The sequence below is a fragment of the Arachis hypogaea genome, chromosome 16 (assembly GCF_003086295.3).
Source record: "Arachis hypogaea cultivar Tifrunner chromosome 16, arahy.Tifrunner.gnm2.J5K5, whole genome shotgun sequence".
In the NCBI taxonomy this organism is placed as follows: Eukaryota; Viridiplantae; Streptophyta; class Magnoliopsida; order Fabales; family Fabaceae; genus Arachis; species Arachis hypogaea.
This window is the reverse complement of record NC_092051.1, coordinates 143,700,747-143,720,339: the sequence shown is the minus strand read 5'-3', so window position 1 is coordinate 143,720,339 and position 19,593 is coordinate 143,700,747. Positions and strand designations below refer to the sequence as shown.

General features: G+C 33.8%; 3 protein-coding genes across 5 annotated transcripts; 1 reads left to right on the top strand and 2 right to left on the bottom strand.

Moving 5' to 3' along the window:
* Positions 1-484: 484 nt before the first annotated feature.
* On the bottom strand, positions 485-8,072 carry LOC112755516 (uncharacterized). Of its 2 annotated transcripts, XM_025803666.3 has the most exons (9): positions 7,930-8,067; positions 5,489-5,590; positions 4,707-4,866; positions 4,504-4,626; positions 3,802-4,007; positions 3,186-3,329; positions 2,665-2,882; positions 1,429-1,687; positions 485-745 (listed from the first exon to the last, which is right to left on the bottom strand). In XM_025803666.3, exons 3-9 carry the CDS (start codon positions 4,780-4,782, stop codon positions 617-619), a joined length of 1,155 nt encoding a protein of 384 aa, XP_025659451.1. In that variant the 5' UTR covers positions 4,783-4,866; positions 5,489-5,590; positions 7,930-8,067; the 3' UTR covers positions 485-616. The 2 variants fall into 2 exon arrangements, with proteins under 2 accessions (XP_025659451.1, XP_025659450.1); XM_025803665.3 differs by lacking the exon at positions 5,489-5,590 and having other exon boundaries at positions 7,930-8,072.
* Positions 5,618-8,064, bottom strand: LOC112755518 (protein WHAT'S THIS FACTOR 9, mitochondrial-like). Its single transcript, XM_025803668.3, has 2 exons — positions 7,930-8,064; positions 5,618-7,036 (listed from the first exon to the last, which is right to left on the bottom strand). The coding sequence occupies exon 2, from the start codon at positions 7,015-7,017 to the stop codon at positions 5,893-5,895; it is 1,125 nt and encodes a 374-aa protein (XP_025659453.1). The 5' UTR covers positions 7,018-7,036; positions 7,930-8,064; the 3' UTR covers positions 5,618-5,892.
* Positions 8,073-12,611: 4,539 nt separating the features above from the next.
* LOC112755515 (uncharacterized) lies at positions 12,612-15,884 on the top strand. Of its 2 annotated transcripts, XR_011874626.1 has the most exons (3): positions 12,612-13,417; positions 13,583-14,966; positions 15,192-15,884. XR_011874626.1 is itself a non-coding variant. In XM_072221424.1 (2 exons), exons 1-2 carry the CDS (start codon positions 12,817-12,819, stop codon positions 14,827-14,829), a joined length of 1,848 nt encoding a protein of 615 aa, XP_072077525.1. In that variant the 5' UTR covers positions 12,677-12,816; the 3' UTR covers positions 14,830-15,121. The 2 variants fall into 2 exon arrangements, 1 of the variants encoding a protein (XP_072077525.1); XM_072221424.1 differs by lacking the exon at positions 15,192-15,884 and having other exon boundaries at positions 12,677-13,417; positions 13,583-15,121.
* The last annotated feature ends 3,709 nt before the right edge of the window (positions 15,885-19,593 follow it).

Here is a 19,593-nt window from a genome sequence, read left to right as displayed (position 1 = left end):
AACTATTTGTACCTATAAACTTTACGAACGCTGACAAAAATATCCATTAAACAAAAAATTAACGTTATACTTATAAAAGATAGATTTTATGTGACAAAAATATAAAAACCTAACATTTTGATGTCTTTTTAATAAAATTTTCAAATTATCCATAAATCAACAAAAAATTAAAATTTGAATGCTTTTGTCACACAACCTATTTTCATGGGTATAACATTAATTTCCTTGTTTGATGAGTATTTTTATTAATGTTCGTAAAATTTATGAGTACGAATAATTGTTTTTCCACAAAATATTTAGTGGATATAAAAAAAAAAAGTTAAAGTGATGTCTATTATTAAAAAGATAGTAAAATCTCACCTTAGGTTATTTGACCATATTGAAAAAGATTAGGACAACATCAAGAAGATAAATAAAATGAAATGATAATATGATAGTTAAGAGCAGAGACATATAAAAAGACTCTAAATAAGTTGATGAAAAGTGATAGAAACATAAATGGATTGAATACTGACAATCTGACATGATTCATAACAAATCGTCTGATTTATATGAACAAAAATATTTTTCAATTGGGTATTTGCACTCCCAAGAACATTTTACAAGTAAACACTTTTCAAAAATCGTATTTTGTTCTTCCGCTTGCTAAAATGAGGCACAACATATCTGGGATATCAAGAGAAGAGGAATAAAAATTCCAAGACTCGAGCATTAATCGTTTTCTTGATCCTTTAAAATGAACAACCTGCGAATCATAAACACAGGGATAAATTAGGGTTAAAATCTCACAAGACAATGTAGATATTTTTCTAAAACACCAAATGAAGTGCATTCAGATACATCACCGAAATGGTAGATAAAAAATATCTTTCCTTTTCCCCAGTAAATTACCATTTTGACTCACAAAATATTAGTTCACTACTCTCTCATGGTACTCGAAACTCGAAAGATCGATTTAACTTGACAAATCGACCAAAGTGAGAACCGATTTGTTAGCAAACTAAAATTCTGAGGGCTAATTTAACTGTTAACATAATCTTTTGCGTACCTAGTGATAATTATCAATTTTTAAGGATACCGAATCATACAAGGATTAAAATGGTGATTTATTCTGGGAAAAAAAAGAGACGGGGGCGGGGTGAACCACCAGCTTGATCCTTAAAGGATCTACAAATCAACCCCCAAAAGACTTGTTATTTTTTTTTAAAAAGTATTAATGAAAAGACATTTTAAGGACTAATTACTATATTAACCATTCTGATAACACATGAGAATATAACATCTTTCTGAGTCTCTAAAATAATGGCATTTTAATCTTTTGGGGCTCAAAGTGGTGCTTAACTCTTTTCAATGGCCGTCTCAAGAAACATTGATTATAAGCTGTTTCGAACTCGAAATATACAAAGCACATTTAAGTCTGAAATATACCTTGACGTCCAATGGCATGCCACGAAACTGTCCAGCACCCTCTGGCGGAGTCCAATTGTACATGGCACAAGGTAAGAACAATACTTTAGTACCGCGAATGTCTTCGGTGAAAGCAACAGTTTTGGAAAACCTGTTGGCATCAAATTGAGGTTTGGACTTCACAACCGAAGCAAGCGCCAACTGATCTCCAAGCATCCGTGAAGCTTTCATGTATTCCATGCGGTAAACTCTCAAAACATCTTGTAGAAAAAGCTTTGCCCTTCATATATTATGAAATTAGAGGGAGGAATTAGGAAAATGGAAGAGCTACTGATTTTCAAACATGCAAATGGAAGAAAAATGATCAGCAAAACAATGAGAAAATAGAAGATCATGAAATTGATGGTACTATTAATTAACTTGCAAGGGGGGAAAGAAGCATATCAAAAGTATTAATTAACTTGCAAGGGGGGTAAGAAGCATATCAAAAGTATTTGCTGGTATAAACTTTTACATGTAATATCAAAGCATATCATGAAATTGATGGTACTATTAATTAACTTGCAAGGGGGGAAAGAAGCATATCAAAAGTATTTGCTGGTATAAACTTTTACATGTAATATCAAAACTCCTCAGTCCTCACTATTTTCCATCTTTTAAAATGACTTCGGTAGCATTAATGAAAACAGCAGAATGCTAGCATAAATGGTAGAGTTTAAGTTTGATTAATTCTTCATAGGAATCATTCATAAGCAATCTCCGAACAAATGTTTTAGCAGAATTGAGTCAGATCTTTAAACGTTCATCTAACCGCTTAAGCTTTTATAGGAGTTTCTCCTTAACAAGTCTAATGTAGTCAAAGAGAAAATAAATCATCATAAACAAGAGGCGCTATATGATTTATTTAGTGTGAACCTAATTACACCAACAGTTTATGGAAACCATGTCCAAAACAAAAACAATACCAGTGTTTTTCATGTTTGAGAAAACCTGAAACTACCAAGAGATGTGTTACAGGACATGTATTGTGAGTTCAACAGACAAACGATCTACTGGAAATTCTTTATTTTTGCAATTAAAGTGAAACTATAGAGACAAGATTGGTCATGATTTATTAAATATTTGATTTTTAATAAAAGAACTAAAAGGGTATCATTTGATCCATACAAGCAACCCCGTTATGTGGAATAAAGCATGGAGGTTATATATGAAGTAAATGTAGTTAAATGAAAATCACATACAGTCCAATTTGTTTACCTTAAAATTGCATCAGGAGTACCCCTGACTGCAATGAATCCCGAATTTATCGGTTGTCCCTTGTTGTTCCTAAATGTTAGAGCCAAGTCAAAATTCGGATGGTCATGAAAAATCTGCCCTAAATCATCAACCACTGCCATATCAGAATCGGTGAAGATGTAGTGAGTGATATTCCCTGGCCTCTGAGAAAGCATCTTATGCCGTGAATCCAAAAAGGCCTGTAAAGAAGGAAAAGACAATATCTTACCCTTAAGAGCTACATCATAAATTCTTATTATGTTAAATGACAAAAGAACAGTATGATGTGACTATATAATTGGAATATCAAACAGAAAGAATGACAAAGATAACAGAACCATTGGTCTATTTTTGTGCATGAGATTGCAGCCACTGGCAAATTTATAAAGTAATAATTTTAATTAGATTACAAAGACACATAAGGAGAAATGTTCAAAATAAACTCATACAGATGATCAACTAGTTTTATTCAAAATATTTTCTATACAGCAACGTGATCTTACAATATAAGACCTGATCCTTTGGAGCATCAATTTGTCTCGTGAATATTCACCTTGTATAGGATAAAGGGTAACTTGGCTTCTCTGTACTGAGAAGTCAGACTTCGGATCCGTGAGAATAATCACATTGCTCCGGGGCATTGCCACCTGCAGATGTCATCCATACCAAACGTTGAAGAAATTATTCCTAATATAGTTGTATCGCAATATATGCTTAAAGGAAAATGACAATAACAATACACTTCAATAAGTTAGACGCCCAAATATTTTGATCAACCTTTGATATAAGTAGATCGAAGAAAAAAGTATGCAACATAGCATGACTTTTGCTTGATGGTTAGAACAAATCAGACATAAAAAGTCAGAAAGGCTAGATCAAAGAATTATAGGATTGTCTAGGCACTATTTAATCTTTCAAGCTACAAAGTTACATTATGATTCATCTTCCAAGCTCACTCCTAGTATTAGTTCCATTTAATGAACTCCAAAAGTATAAAATTATAGAAAAAGATGAAGGACTTCATCAATCTGCTAGGTAACAGATAATGTACAGGCCACAATAAGCAAAAACAATAAATTTCTTTTGATACAGTGAAGTAAAGTTTTATTCAATAATTACCTTAATGAAGTTAATGAAGGCATTCAGCACGGCCATTGACCTCTCAACCTTATTATATGAAGCACTGCCAACTTCTGTTTTTATTGCTTTATCATCTGCAGTATTGACTGAGGAATTATAAATTGTAAAAACAGTGACAAATGCAACACTATCCTCCAAAGATGATCTTCCGTTAGAACCATGTGTTCTGTTAAGAGCCTTTGTTCCTGTAAATTGTTAACATGTAAAAGACAACACTAGAATTATGAACATCTGAAGTAATGTAACCAAGTTAATAAATGATATGAAAGTAGTGAATATAATCTTGACTTGTAAACATAAAAAAATCAGCAAAAGGAAATTGTAATTATCCAGATATCATTACATATATCATTAAACCGTAAAAGTGATTCATTTGTCTCTGATGGAAAAGTCAACCTTGGGGAGAGATTTCATGACAGACATGGATCTATCCAAAACAATATAATTACAAATTGGCTACTACCTGATAAACTGCTATTTAAAAAAATCATTTGGCCAATGGTCTAAAATCCAAGTACCATGTGAAGTATACATACAATTTTGCATTTCAATACCCAATTCACAAGTAGATTTTACAAGTAGCCCTATTCTAGATAATATAAGTTCCAAGACAGACATATATGGAGTTACATGTTTTTGAATCAAAGCATATAAGGAAATGAGACAAATAAACGTAGATACCTTGGCATTGCAATCGATTAGATAAGCCTTGTCCAGCCGCAGGACCAAGAACCAGATGATCAAATTTTTTATTAAGTTTCTCGGGAGGTTCCATCGTTTGTGAACTCTGCTGCAACTCCTTCACTGAAAAAAGCATGAAGTTTACTTATAAAGCACACTTGAAAGCAGAAAGACTAATAAAAAGGAAAGAAGGTATTACCCACCAGAAAATAGATGAGTAAGCAATAAAATTAGAGGAAGACCAAAAAGAAAACGGTGCCATCCCCTCATCCTTTTCATGCCCGATAGATGTAGAATACAATTTTAACGGAAACAGGAACAAGGAAGAAACTAAGATAGGTCCCGCAACCACTTGCGTCTCAGCTGCATAAATGATAAAAAAGAATTCAGGATCACGCTTGACACGAAAACAAAATGTAGATGGAGGGGAAAAAGAAGTAAATCAATTTTTTTCATTAAAAAGGCATGCAGTTCAACCACCCAAATAAAAGAGAAAAATAATAGAGGGCAGTTTGGTGCTATAAGGGTCCTGGTATGTGGGAGTCCAAGGAAGGGTTTCGCTGAAAGAAAAATGCATATGAAAAATGTGTGATTTAACAAATTTTGAAAAATATCATGGGCAAATAACAAGTGAATTACTTCAGTTAGCTCCACCAGAATAGCAAAAGCCTTTTGCTAGTTTAAAATGACTACGCTGTCTTCATGTGATAACCAAAAAGAACAAGAAATTACTATTGAACATTTGATTGGGTGTTGGTAGCAACACTGAAATTGCAAAGAAACTTAAAATCAGGTCTCCTAAGTTCCAAACATTTGATGGGGTGTTCAAAGTAACACTTGTTTATTGTAGTATTAGTGTCAACTAAAGTTGCATAAATATTATAGAAGTCAAATCCATGCAAGTTGATCCTGAACTGGAAATCAATGTCTTTCAAAAGAACAAATCTTAACAAGGCATTTTGAATGGTTGAAATTTAAAACCAACCTGAAACTGCAAAGAAAGTTACCATATGTTCCATGAGCATTTGATACCCTACCCAACTTGCTCTTCATTACAAGTTTGTGACTGGTGTAGAATTAGTGTCAACTAATGCAAAATTGCAAGATTTACATATTTAGAAAAATGTATAAATATTAAGAACATAAAGTTTATACAACTGAACTCAAAGTTGAAAGCAACATCTTTCATAGGAACACATCTTTTATATTCGTACTTGATGGGGTGTTGAAAGGAAGGCCTTAAATTGCCAAGAAACTTAATTGCAATAATCATAGGATACAAAAGCAGCCAATCCTTACACCAACTACATTTAACTTTCCTGCTACAATCACAGCCAAGTGAAGTGCAAATTTGCAAATTGCAATCAATGACTACTTTAGATTCAATAGCTAAGCTTCAATCTGTGAATTATCCTTCAACTCAACTTGTCTATGATGTTTCTGAGTCTTAGTCATGAGGTGAATGTACCTAAATCTCATACCCATTAATGGATGCTTCCTAATCAAGACATCCTTTCTATAAGCTTCCCTAAGCACAACTGTCTGAGTCCTAATCTTATTGGAAATGTAAAATATGCCAGGGTGATGAACCAAAGCCTTCTTAAATCTTGAGTCCAACCCCAAACACTCTCCATAACAAAGTAAGTTCCCTCGCTCTGTCTTCTTTGACACTAGAAGACAGAGCAACTCATGCAAAATTGCCACTATCCACTTCTCTGCCAGGTCACTACTTAGATCAAGATGAAATGCATCTTCATATGGGGAAATATAAGGTAATTTTTGCCAATTCTCAACCCAACTCTTCACTCTCTTTTCAAGATCAAAACCTTTTGGATAAAACATGGGAAATGAAATATCATGTCTTCTTTTGTCTCCACAATAGTCCAAGCTCATTGCCCTCTTCTCCAAGTCAGAGACAGAGAGCTCTTTTCTCCAAGAAACAAGCTCTAAAGCAAGCATTTCTTTTCCGGATGATGGATCTTCGATGCTACAAACATCAAAATAATCAGGGTAATCGGCCAAAAGAGTCTTAACATAATCATGAGGAAGACCCAGATCCCATTTTAGCTTATCAATTACATAAAGTGGCAATTTTCCCATACCAGCAAGCATCAGAAGCCTTGCAATCCTATGAACAAAGTCTACACGGTTAATGGGACAATTGTAGATATCCATTTCTTCTTTGTGTAGGCATAAAGCATGAGGTGTGAGCTTAACATGTGGAGGGAAGCCACGATCTGGTTGGAATTGCATGAAAATACAATGATACTTGTCTATAAATTTGGTGGTTGTCATGGAAAGGTTAAGGGGATCTTTCAACAGAGAAGCATTGTATAAGGAGAGGGATTTGGAAGTAGATGAAACTATTTCATTCTTGAAGGAAACGACCTGTTTAAGATCTTTCTCTTTAAGGATTGCATTATCAAGATACAAGTCCCGAACCCATTTGACCTTTGCATTCACAAAAGTCCTAACAAGGATGAACTGACGAGGAAGTTTGGAGGGGAGAGCCATGAATGACCAGCTCACTACCCTGTAAAGTAAAACACTCTGTCACCAGGGTCCAATTCTTCAATAGACTTCAAAACTTACACAGCTAAACTCAAAAACTTTAACACAATATAAAGTTGACCAAAGAACAAAACGTCCAGCACAAACTTTTGTGCCATTCAACTATGTTCTATTTTAATAGAATGCTATAGCATTGCCTAATCCATGTAACCCGCACCACCCACTGGAATAACACTTAATTGTTTTTGTCAACTATGTTCAGTTAAAGCAACAACGTGTAAGTCTTGTGATACCCTAATCTACTCAAATTGTGTAAACATAACCTACAGAAGAATTCTCAAATTATAGGAAAATTGCAACCGGTGAAGGGAGAGACCAAGTCAAGCCGTAAGGGTCATATGTGTAGTTGAAACATTTGAATCTAGGACGGATTCTATTACAAGTAGGTTACACGATAAAATATTCAGTATCACAGTTAGCAACACCACAACATCACCTTCCCAATGCAGCAAACAGAGACGAGATACTTTCCTTACTCTGTTCACCAAAAATACACAACGCGAAAATTCCAAAGTACAGATTTAAAAAAAAAAAGGGTCCAGACTTCATATAGAATGCTTCCAATTGTGGACTGCCTTAGGCAATATCACTGACACAACGGCATAGGACAGCAATTGCAGTGTGAACTGAAATCACATGAATTGCCAAAATGTAACTCAAGGCCAAAGTCAATTAGTCACTTATATTTTACAAATGCAAAGAAGACAGAGATCAAATTCGAAGTTCACACATCACAGCAAATGCAAACATTCCATATTTCTATTTTTCTAAGCTTCCTCAACAACCAAAAATTGATCACCAAGCAAGAATGAAAAGTTCAAACTAGAAGAGAGGAGATCGGCGAAGAGATCTGACCGGCGGCGAGAGAGAGTACAGAGGAAGTGACCGAGACTGGGTGAGCAGAGAGCACAACAGCGACGGAGAGAGGCGCATAATACCGGAGGGGAGCAGATCGGCGATGAGGTCACAGGTTGCAGCCTCGCTGGAGAGACATTACATAGCTGCAGCAACGGTGAAGAGAGAAGACATAGCAGCAGCCTCAGTGAAGAGGTGGGAGTGATTCTGGACAAAGAAGTGGGCTGCCGTTCGGTGTTAGGGAAGATTAGGGATTTGGAAGACTGGTAAGTGAATCGGAAATGGGTTGTGGGCTTGTGGCACAGAGGTGTCAGGTGATTTTCTTGATAATTTTCTAATCTGGTATGCGTAGCGTAACATTTTTTTAATCAAACATTTTAATACTTAATTTGCCTAATTTTAAAATTTTCAATTTATTCAATACGATTCTAATTTATAATTCGTGATTCAATTATAATTATAATTACTAAAATATTTTTTTAATTCGTTTTTAAAATATTTTTTAATTAAATTAGTCATTTAAAAATTAAAATTTAATCATATTTGTCGTTCAGTCACTTTCTTAATAATTTTCTTTAAAAATTAATGTTGTTAAACGTTGCTCGACAACATATATATTATTATCTAGTCAACGAACTATAACTCAAATGACATCATCTCTCCAGTTCGAGTTTCACTTGTAACTTTGGAAAAAAAACATATGTATTATCTACCATGTCTAATTAGACATTGATTAAATATGTTTATAAAAATTTATTAATTTAGTCATTTTTTCCAATTACATAAACTCTATTCTGGATATGATTTAGCGATTAAATTGATAAATTTTTAAAAACATATTTGACCAATGTCCAATTAGACGTGTTAAGGGTCATATATACTATCAGTTAATGTTCGGTTGCTCGGAATTCCGGACAGATTGGAGTGGTGCTTCGGGTGAAGTGGGGGGAACCAGCTTGGGTTTGAGTCTGCACACGGACCGGTGACCTTCTGAACTCTTCGAGAAGTGAGGGGTGCCACCTGCAAAGACACTCCGACGTCTAAGTCAGAGAGTTTGCAGGCGACTATGAGAATAGTAAAAATGATGGTAGCGTACCTTGGGGGAGGGTAGGGTCCTCCCCCTTTATATCTTGTCAGTGGGGTGGGTCCCAAGAGGGCAGACCCACATTTCTGGATCCTTCCTTGCTCCAGCTGTCAGATAGCTGGCTCCCTGGATGAGAGGTACCCGGGTCAAGGTCCGGGCGTGTGATGCCCATAGACCGGCCATCCGGGTCGGGTGAGGGCGCATGCTGAACCGGGTTGGCCACGAGGCCAGTTGGGCTGGACCACAACACTTAACATTTTACATCATTAATACTTGATGAAAAATGTGAGTTCAAGAATAAATATGATTAAATTTTAATCTTTAATGGATCAATTTGATTAAAAAGAATTTTAGAGATAAATTTAAAAAGGTATTATCTTTTTAGAACTAATTTAAATATTAACCCTTATTTTATATAATCATTAAAAATTTTAGAGAAATTATTGTCGATCCATCTCAGCATGTGATTAACAATTTTATAATAAAAATAAGGTCAAAAATCAATTATAAATTAAAATACTAAACTAAAAATTAAATTGAATAAATTAAAATTTTGTTGACTAAATTAAAGTACGAGTATCATTTCAAAAATGGATCTAATGTTAAATCAAAATCAAATACTTAAAATTTATTCGTATTTTTATTGTCGTTAATATAAAAAATAATTATTTATCCTAACATGTTACCCAACGATTAAATATAGGTATAAAAATTTTAAATACACCTAATTAAAATTAACGAGGTAAATATCAAATCGATACCAGAAAGATTTTGGCACTAACAAAATAGTATCTGACTTTTGTTATTGACAAAATAATCCCCAAAAGCTTTTAAAATTTGACAAAATCACCCCTAACATGAAAAGATGACGTCACCTTGAACGGAAAATACTAACGTGGCTGTCGGAAGAGAGCTTTGACGGTGGTAGAGAGCTCCGGCGACGTTAAAACCACCACTAATCCCTCCTCCCCCTCCTCCTCCTCCTCCTCCTCCTACTCTTCCTTCCCACCACCATCCCATTCTTCTTCTTCTTCTTCTTCTTCTTCTTCTTCTTCTTCTTCTTCTTCTTCTTCTCCGACACTGGCGAGGGAGGCAGGACGCATGCGACGGCGACGCAAGAGAGTACGACCCACTGTGGCGTAATGGAGGAGGGTGACACGTTTTCTCATGGCCGTTCTTCACTTTCGAATCTCTGTTCTCCTCTCGCATCAACTGCTGCGCGCCACTTCCACCACCACCAACTATATCTCCAAACCCTCTTCTTTCCCTCTCTTCCACAACTACAACTCTCCAATCCCTAAGCCACAACAGCACCAACACTTGTCTCTCTTCTCCTTTTCCGATTACGACAAAAACCACGTGAAGAGTGTGGCGTTACTGGAATCTATGATGACCTCGAAGCCTCCCGCCTCTGCTACCTCGCACCCCACACTCTCCAGCATCGCGGTTAAGAAGGTGCCGGCTCGACCAGCTCTTCAACCTTTTCTTCGCATGCGTCCTCTTTTGCTGGCACTGAAGAAGAAGAAGAATAATGGGTTGGTGGTGGGAAGGAGGAGGAGGAGGAGGGGTTGGTGGTGCTTTTTAACGTCGCCGGAGCTCTCTGCCACCGTCGGAGCTCTCTTCCAACGGCCACGTTAGTATTTTTCGTTCACTGTGACGTCATCTTTTCATGTTAGGGGTGATTTTGTCAAATTTTAAAATCTTTCGAGAACTATTTTGTCAATAACAAAAGTCAAGTACCATTTTTTCAGCGCCAGAATCTTTTGGGTACCAATTTGGTAGCATTTGGTAAGAGGTACTAGAAGAATTCAGTATTTTCTTTGGTGGCTGGAACTAAAATTTTAGTCTCTATCCTTAAAATTTCAGTTCTTTCAGTACTTCTAAAATATAAGGACACAAGAGATGGGGACTGAAATTTAAATAATATTTTATTCCTAAAATATCCTCATTCAAAATTTCATATTCTAAGTCTACCCTTCACTCCCAACTCTATCACATCTCTCACCCCACCATCACACCTCTATCATCATTGAAGCATAATCACCACATCTTTGTCATCACCAAATTTTACCACAACAACAATAATAATTCCAAAAACAACAACAATCTTGTCAACATATATCAAAATCAAATTTATCAATATATATCAAAATCAAAATCACCAACTCATAACAAAGAGATTTTAACATTAGAATAAAAAAAGAGAAGAATAGCGGGAGAGATTGAGGCGGCGCAAAACTGGAACTAAGACGACGCGACGAGCACAGCAGAAAACAGAAGCAACACGGCGGATCCAAACGCGACGGCACAGTCCAACAGAAGTAGCACAACACGCCACAAAATTGTAGCTCGAGAGAACTAGAGAAAGCACGGCATGACAGCATTCGAACAAGGCGATACAGCGTGGAGAGAGCGCGACAAAGAGAGCGTGTGAGAAAGGAAAAGAGCGTGCGACACAATAGAACAACACAATGTGAAAAAAGAAAAACTGCTAAGAAAGAAAGAACAAAAACTGCTAGAAGAGAAAGAGAAATTGCCAAAAGAGAATAGAAAAAGAAAGCTACTAAGTAGGAATGCCAAAACTTTCTGAGACGTGGGGAATCTTGCGGAGACTGTTCCGAATAAAAATCTGACTGTGAAAATTTTTTCTTACAAAGATAGAGACGGGAGACCAAATCCTTCTGAAGCAAGCGTGAGAACCTAAGCGGAGATCCACCCCGTCCCCACTAATTTTCAAAATTCATAAATTTACTTAATTGTCCTTATTAGTTGATTTTTCATATATGTTTTTTAATCATTTCACATGTCATATATATATATATATATATATATATATATATATATATAATATGAATTTAACTAACATCTACCCTAAAAATACATAATAAATTTATTATTAGTAAAAAATTTAAATATTTTTATTTAATAAATATAAAATAAATACGTTTAAAACTTAAATTTTTTATATATTTAATAAAAAAAATTTATTTTATAATCTTAATATAATAAATAAATCTTAATTTAATTTTATAACTTTTACATTAAATATAATATAAAACTTAATTCAGTGCTCGTGTCGGTCACTGCCTCCCTTCCAATTCTCGGGCATAAAAATTTCTTCTCTATTTTATTTCCACCTGTTCCTGCTAATGTTCATACTTCATTGTCCATCGATGAATTTCACAGTTCTAATGCCAAAAAACAAAAAACAAACAAAAACACACACACAAAAATACTGAAGTACTAAGATTACACCTACTGAATTTTGTTATGGACCAAATTATACAGAGAAGAAAAAGTCAAATCCTTTAGGCAAATTATATAAAAAAAAGTCTCGTTCATAACGAAATTGCATCTCTTGGGTAGAAAGTTAAGTATTCTAGACACAATTTTGGAAGAGAAAATTCGGTGTGTCATAAATATGAATAAATAATGGCATTTTAAAAACTCCCATCTCTGCATTTTCACTAAGTGATTTTTTTTTTTTTTTGCATTATAATATTTTTTCAATAAAGAAAATTTGATTGAAAATAGTCTACCGTTCGTAAATTAAAAGAAGAAGAATAATAAATCTACACAATACCAACCTAAATCAAATATAGAAGCCAGATAAACAATATGAATCCTTGAAAGAGCTTTTGCTTCTATCTCAAGCACTCTCTATGAACGGAAGAAATGAAACCGTTCGTTCCTTTGAGAATTTGACTTGAGCCGCCTCCGTCACTCGTCCGCCAGCTCCATTGCCACTTTCCCTCTTCCCCTGTTTCAATTCCTTTCCAGCCGCTCCCAACATTCCAAACCAAATGCTCTTCCACAACCCTCTTCGTCACTCACTATCTCCCTTACTTTTCACACTCAAACAAAAACCCACTCCTACATTCTCATTCTCCCTTCTTCATCACCACCACCGCTTCTCTTCTTCCTGGCTCTCCCTTCGCGGAAACCCCCTCATTAAATGGCCAACCCTCCCAATCCCTCAACACCCTCCCAATCCCAAACCCCAATCCTCCGAACCCCAACCCCACTCCAATTTCTCAACGCGCGATTTCTCCGCAATTGTCGATATATTCGCCGACTCTTCAATCTCTCCCGGACCGCTCCTCCATGCGGAACTGGATCGCTCCGGGATTGAACCGGGTTCAGAGCTACTGCTCGCCATGTTTGACCGTTTCGGTTCGTCGCCCAAGCTGCTTCACTCGCTGTTCCTGTGGGCCGAGAAGCAACCCGGGTTCAGACCTAATTCGAAGCTGTTCGACGCTGTGGTCAACGCTCTCGCTAAGTCCAGGGAGTTTGACTCCGCTTGGACGCTGATTCTTCATCACATCGATGATGGAAACGACGAGGGAGAAGCTTTGGTTTCCGTTGCCACCTTCAGTATCATGATTCGACGCTATGCACGTGCAGGTTAAAAAAAACCCGAATATTTTCCGTTTATGTTTTCGTACGTTTCAATCTGAATCTATGAAAGAATAAGATAATAATGTTGATAGTTTGCGAGTGAGAATTTTAACTCTTAGGAAAGTATAGAGAAATGGTTTAATTTTAACTTAAAAGAATGAAAATTTTCAGGTATGGTGCAACCTGCAATTCGTACATTTGAGTTTGCAAGAAAGCACAATTCAATTATAGATTCTGAGTCAGAATTGAGTTTATTTGACATATTGTTGGATTCACTTTGCAAAGAAGGGTCTGTTAGGGCAGCTCACGAGTATTTATGTCTAAGAAAGAAGATGAACCAGGGTTGGGTTCCTTCGATTCGGGCTTATAACATAATGTTAAATGGATGGTTTCGGTCAAGGAAACTCAAACACGGTGAGAGACTTTGGGAGGAGATGAAGAAGGAGAATGTAAGACCAACTGTTGTGACATATGGTACCCTTATCGAAGGGTATTGTAGAATGCGTCGAGTTGAAAAGGCGCTAGAGATGGTTGGCGACATGATCAAAGAAGGAATTGCACCAAATGCAATAGTGTATAATCCGATAATTGATGCATTGGCAGAAGCTGGGAGATTTAAAGAGGCCTTGGGGATGATGGAACGATTTCATGTTTTAGAAATTGGCCCTACCGAATCGACATATAATTCTCTGGTGAAGGGGTTTTGTAAGGCAGGAGATCTTGTAGGTGCTAGTAAGATTCTTAAAATGATGATAAGTAGGGGTTTCCTTCCAAGCTCCACCACCTATAATTACTTCTTTAGATACTTCTCAAGATGCGGGAAGATTGAGGAAGGGATGAACTTGTATACCAAGATCATCCAGTCCGGTTATACGCCTGATCGGCTAACATACCATCTTTTGGTGAAGATGTTATGTGAAGAGGAAAGGTTAGACTTGGCAGTTCGAGTTAGCAAGGAAATGAGACATAAAGGATTGGACATGGACTTGGCTACAAGTACCATGTTAGTTCATTTGCTATGCAAAATGCGTAGGTTGGAAGAGGCTTTTGCTGAATTCGAGGACATGATACGAAGGGGTATAGTTCCTCAGTACCTTACTTTCCAGAGACTGAATGCGGAGTTAAAGAAACAGGGTATGAATGAAGTGGCACAAAAGCTTCGCAATTTGATGTCTTCCATTCCCCATTCTACCAGCTTCCCAAATACTTACAGCGAAGACAACAATGATGCGCGTGCAAGAAGGAATTCTATAATTCAGAAGGCCCAAGCATTTTCTGATATGTTGAAAAACTGTAACGACCCTCGAGAACTCGAAAAGTATAAATGTTCTTCTGAAAATGATGTCTCAAGTGCGAACGGTTTGATAGAGGATATTGAGAGAAAGATAAGTGCCAAACGCACATCTTCTGTGATCTGATCTCGTCATCAACCGGGAGCAAAACCAAACTGACTGTGCGAATGAGAATCAGTTCGCATCTGAGCACTGAACCACATTACATAATGAGGGACATATCCAGAACAAAACGCAAAATATCTGCTCTGCATTAGTCAGCAGTAAGTGGTTAAGTAAACTGATTTAGAGATGTCTATATAATTAGGATTTGGATATTCTAATGTGACCTTGTCATCTTTGCATTTTTACCTTTCATTCGATTGCTCCAGAAAAATGAAATTAAAATGAGAAACAATAAATGGTGAAGATACTTGTCTTGGTCATTTTTAAAATGAGAGGATCCAAATTCATATAATTATGTGTAAAGCCTTGGTGTTCTGATGCAGAGCGCATGGCTGCAGAATATATGGAGCAAGTGAATTGCAGGAATATCAATAAGGAAGAACAAAATGGTGACCAAAACTAGCCCAAAGAGGATCATGTCTTCAATGATTTTGTTCTGAATGGTGGGAATATTCAATCTTAGGCAGGGTGCTTCGATGAAGAAAGTTGGACCATTTTGTCATCCCAACACTAAAAGTTGTCAATATTTTTACAACAGCGAGAGGAAGTTATATATATATAAGGAAATCACCCAAAAATGCAAAAATTTAGGCGGGAGACAAAAATAATCCCGAAGGAAAAAGAAATGGAAACAAGTGGAAAGTTTTAAGATCATGTCAACTTCGCAGTTGCCGCTCTAAGCATTGATGTTTGCTATCTAGTTGTTTCTGCTAACATAGATGTATTTATTTCACATTTGGTCATTTTGTCACATTTTTTTTCCAAGAGTGTTTTTTGTCGTTTTCACCTTTTGAAATTAATTTTCTTAGCAACTAAAGTTTTGAAAATATTTTGGTAGTTTATTTATTTTTCTTTCTAAGGCTAAGCTATTATTATTAAAAGAATGTGACAAAAGAACTATTTTTATAGCTCAATCCCTTTGTTTGTAATAAGTTAATTCGCAGAGACGTAGATACGCATGAAAAAGTTGTAATATATATACGTTTTAAAAATATAAATAATTTTAGTTTATTAAATTATATATCTATTGATGTTTTAAAATAATATTTGGAATATTTAATTAGTGTAGTTGATCTTGGTGGGAGAATCCGACACCGTTTTGTTGATATTATTTTTTTATTTAATTAAAAAAATATATAACATAATTTAATAGCTGTTAGATTGTTAAAATTATTAAAAATTAATTATTTGTATAAAATATATATTAAATATGTAAATCACAATAAATAAAAAAATATATATACAAATATATATTAGTTACTGATTAATTTTTTTATATATACTTAACATTTTTATAAACATATATTACATACAAGGTTAATTATTTAACAGTGTGAATCAATATATAAGCCTTAAACTTGATAAACGTATACTATTTAAATTCATAAAGTTTTAATTAATATTTTACTTTGTTAATAAAAATAATTACAAAGAATTGCCATATCACGATAAATAAAATTAAAGACATTACCCGTGAAAATTTATATTGAGCATATATTAACAAGAAATAAAAAATACTTTTATAGATTAGACCTTAAACTCTAATTTTTTTTATTAATCAAATATAATTATGCAAACTTAACAAATAAAAAAAAAATACGTACGTACATAACAAGACTCATATAAGATAAACTATAACCCTAAAATCCTAATTAATAGGATAACAATTTTTAATTTAAATTCTTTAAAAAAATTATTAGTAAAGTAATAAATAAAATACCATAAATATTGATTCTTATTCTAAAATTCAATATAATTCATAGACTTATTTCAAATACCTTAACATTCACAAGAATGTATAATACGCATGTTCTTCCTTCATATGAACTTGTAGCAATGATGGAATTTCGAAGTATTTGTTGCATATACTACAATTACTTGGATTATAAGTAACTGGATTGTGAGACTTGCTCTTATGGGCGCGCAAATTTTTTGAAGTTGAAAACTTTTTATCACATTGATCACACTCGTATTTCTTCTCTTGATCAGACATGATGAACAATATTCAATATTCAAGTAAGAAAAATATGTAGAATAAAATAGTAAAATAAATAATAAGAATGTATTGAACAACTATTATAGTATAGTAGGTATATATAGAAGAATTTGTATGGTTTAAAACAAGTGTTATATTTAATTTTTTAGTATTTGATTCACTTTCCTTATTTGAAGATATTCTTAAAAAATATAATATACATACATAAAAACAATGAGGATGAGATATAAATAAATGTAATCTTATACAAATTTTGTAATATTAAAATTGAGAAATATCACTCAAGAATCATTAGTTATGATGATATATGATTGATTGAGGAAGAAAAAACAACAGCAATAAAAATCAATATTAAAAAATTCTGAAATGTTAAATCAGTAAATAAATTGAATAAATTATATTGAAGGCTAATAATGAGAGCAAACAATTAAAATAATAGTAAAATCATAAAAAAAATCATATCTAAAATATACTAATATACTTTTTTATTTGAAATGAATATCAAAAGATATATTTAAAGAAAATTTAACTTGGTTATGTGTATTTTAGGATAATAACGTTTATTCATATATATATATATTTGGAATGTAGATTAAATTTTTTTAATAAAGATTTTATAAGGATAATATATCAACCAAAATATGTTTATATTGTTTATCTGCAGTTTATACCTTCACATTTGAGTATTTGACTCATTTTTTTATAGAGTTATATTTTTTTTCTAAAAATTTAGGATTTAATCCAAAGCTGAACAAAAACAAAAGAGTAATATTTTTTTTTTTATTATAATGTAGAAATTCTTTTAGAATTATTAGGCTATGACCCATGACTAAGTCCAAACCTAGTAGTATAGGTTAATAATAAACTAACCCAAAAAATAATTTATCACAAAAATTTTGATAAAACACAACCGCTAGTAACTTGAGATGAATGTAAGAGAGTTATGAGTTACTCTGATTCTAACAATCCCAAAGTCAATTCGACCCAATTACATATTTATTGGTTTTGATTTTTTTTTTTTTCACGTATTGTTAAAACATGAACAAATAATAATAATAATAATGATAATATCTATTATCTATCTATTATATTATATATCTCTAATTTTATAACTAAAATATGCTACATATCACTTTTTTTTTATTATAATTAGAATTAAAATTTTTTCTCCAAAATTAAGAAAATTTTCTCTCTTTCTTACTAATTTTACAACCAAAATGTGTCACATGTCACTCTCTCGCTGTAATTGAAATCAAATATTTCCCTCCAAAATTAAAGAGTTCTCCCCTCCTCCCTCTTCCTTTCTCTATTTCTTTCATTCCTTCAACCGCTCTATCTATTTTATATATCATTATCAATATCAATGACTAATTACTAATTTGACAATTAAAATGTATAACATAACATTTTTTAATTGTATTAAAATTAAAATTAAAATATTAAAATTGAAATTAAAATATACATATATCATGTATCATATATGGTGAATTCTATGAAATAAAAAAAAAGATTTTTCTATATGTGTATATTTGTGTTGTCAAAAGGATATAATGATAATTGACAAGTATTTAAAAAGAGAGTAGTTAAAAAGACACAATTTGACATGTTGCAGGTGAAATGTAATATATTTTATCTTATGTAACATATAAATGATGTATTGATTAAATAGGCTAATTATATTTATGTTAATTAGTTATTAAAAATAATGTTAGACCTGATATGATTTTTTTTATTTTTAAACTTTTTGAATGTCCACTCTCTCTCCCCAGATCACAGTAACAACTAAAAAAAAATTTTGAACCAATAAATCTAAACTAAAATTAATATAAACAAATCTAAGTTAATAATTTTTCTTCCAAGTCATGTTACTTGTCCTCCCCGTCGCCTTTGTCTTCATGTTCCACTGCATTTTTTTTTCCTACTCTAGTCACTCTCTTCCTTATTCCCTCTACCAACTTTCCCTCCTCTACTAGAATCCGTCTTTGTCTCACGGGTTTCATGGCATTTGTGTCACGCTTGGATATGCTTCGTTTTAGTTGTCTCCACTACCCACCACTACCAGATCTACTCCAGTTACCCTTTTCTTTATGAGTTATGCTACATGTACACCAAAATCAGCTATCAGTATAAAATATATGTTGGAATATAAATACACATTGAAAATAAATTAAATCACACATGTATTTATACACAAATATATTGGTGGCTGATTTTAGTGGCTAATTTTGGCATACAAATAGTATTTTTGTTTCTTTATTAGTGTCTTAACAATTAAACGGACTACAAGTATTCATGTGTATCTGTGTCTGCGATATAGACAGCGTTTGGTTGCTATCTATATCTTTCTAAGACATGGACACGGTGATACACGTCCTCTGTTTTGTTGAATGAGACACAAATTTAATGGACACGGTAGGACATAGATGGACATAAATACATAAAATTTGTGTACCACCTTTAAATTGAGACACTAAGACATAAACACAAGACACTAATTTTTTTTCTTTTTAATCCTTGAATAATTTTTAAATTTCAATTTTAACCCTAAACCCTAATAATGTTTCTTCCTCTCTCTCCCTCCCTCTTCCCTCTTTCCTCCTCTATCTTCTTCTGCCACTCCCTTTTTCTCCTGTCACTCCTCCCTCTACCACTCTAATGCGTGAGTATCTTTCCTATCTTTTCCTAGTGAATTTGCATTTTAATTGTTAAGTTCAATTAAGATTTAAATA

Excerpts from the sequence above, each read along its gene's own strand:
- LOC112755518 (XM_025803668.3), bottom strand. The coding sequence starts at position 7,017 with ATGGCTCTCCCCTCCAAACTTCCTCGTCAGTTCATCCTTGTTAGGACT.
- LOC112755515 (XM_072221424.1), top strand. The coding sequence starts at position 12,817 with ATGCTCTTCCACAACCCTCTTCGTCACTCACTATCTCCCTTACTTTTC. Across the intron at positions 13,418-13,582 it reads TCGACGCTATGCACGTGCAG|GTATGGTGCAACCTGCAATT; the intron begins GTTAAAAAAAAC and ends GAAAATTTTCAG.
- LOC112755516 (XM_025803665.3), bottom strand. The coding sequence starts at position 4,782 with ATGAAAAGGATGAGGGGATGGCACCGTTTTCTTTTTGGTCTTCCTCTA. Across the intron at positions 3,330-3,801 it reads CCTTCATTAACTTCATTAAG|GTGGCAATGCCCCGGAGCAA; the intron begins GTAATTATTGAA and ends TGACATCTGCAG. Across the intron at positions 2,883-3,185 it reads AAAGGATCAGGTCTTATATT|GCCTTTTTGGATTCACGGCA; the intron begins GTAAGATCACGT and ends CCTTCTTTACAG.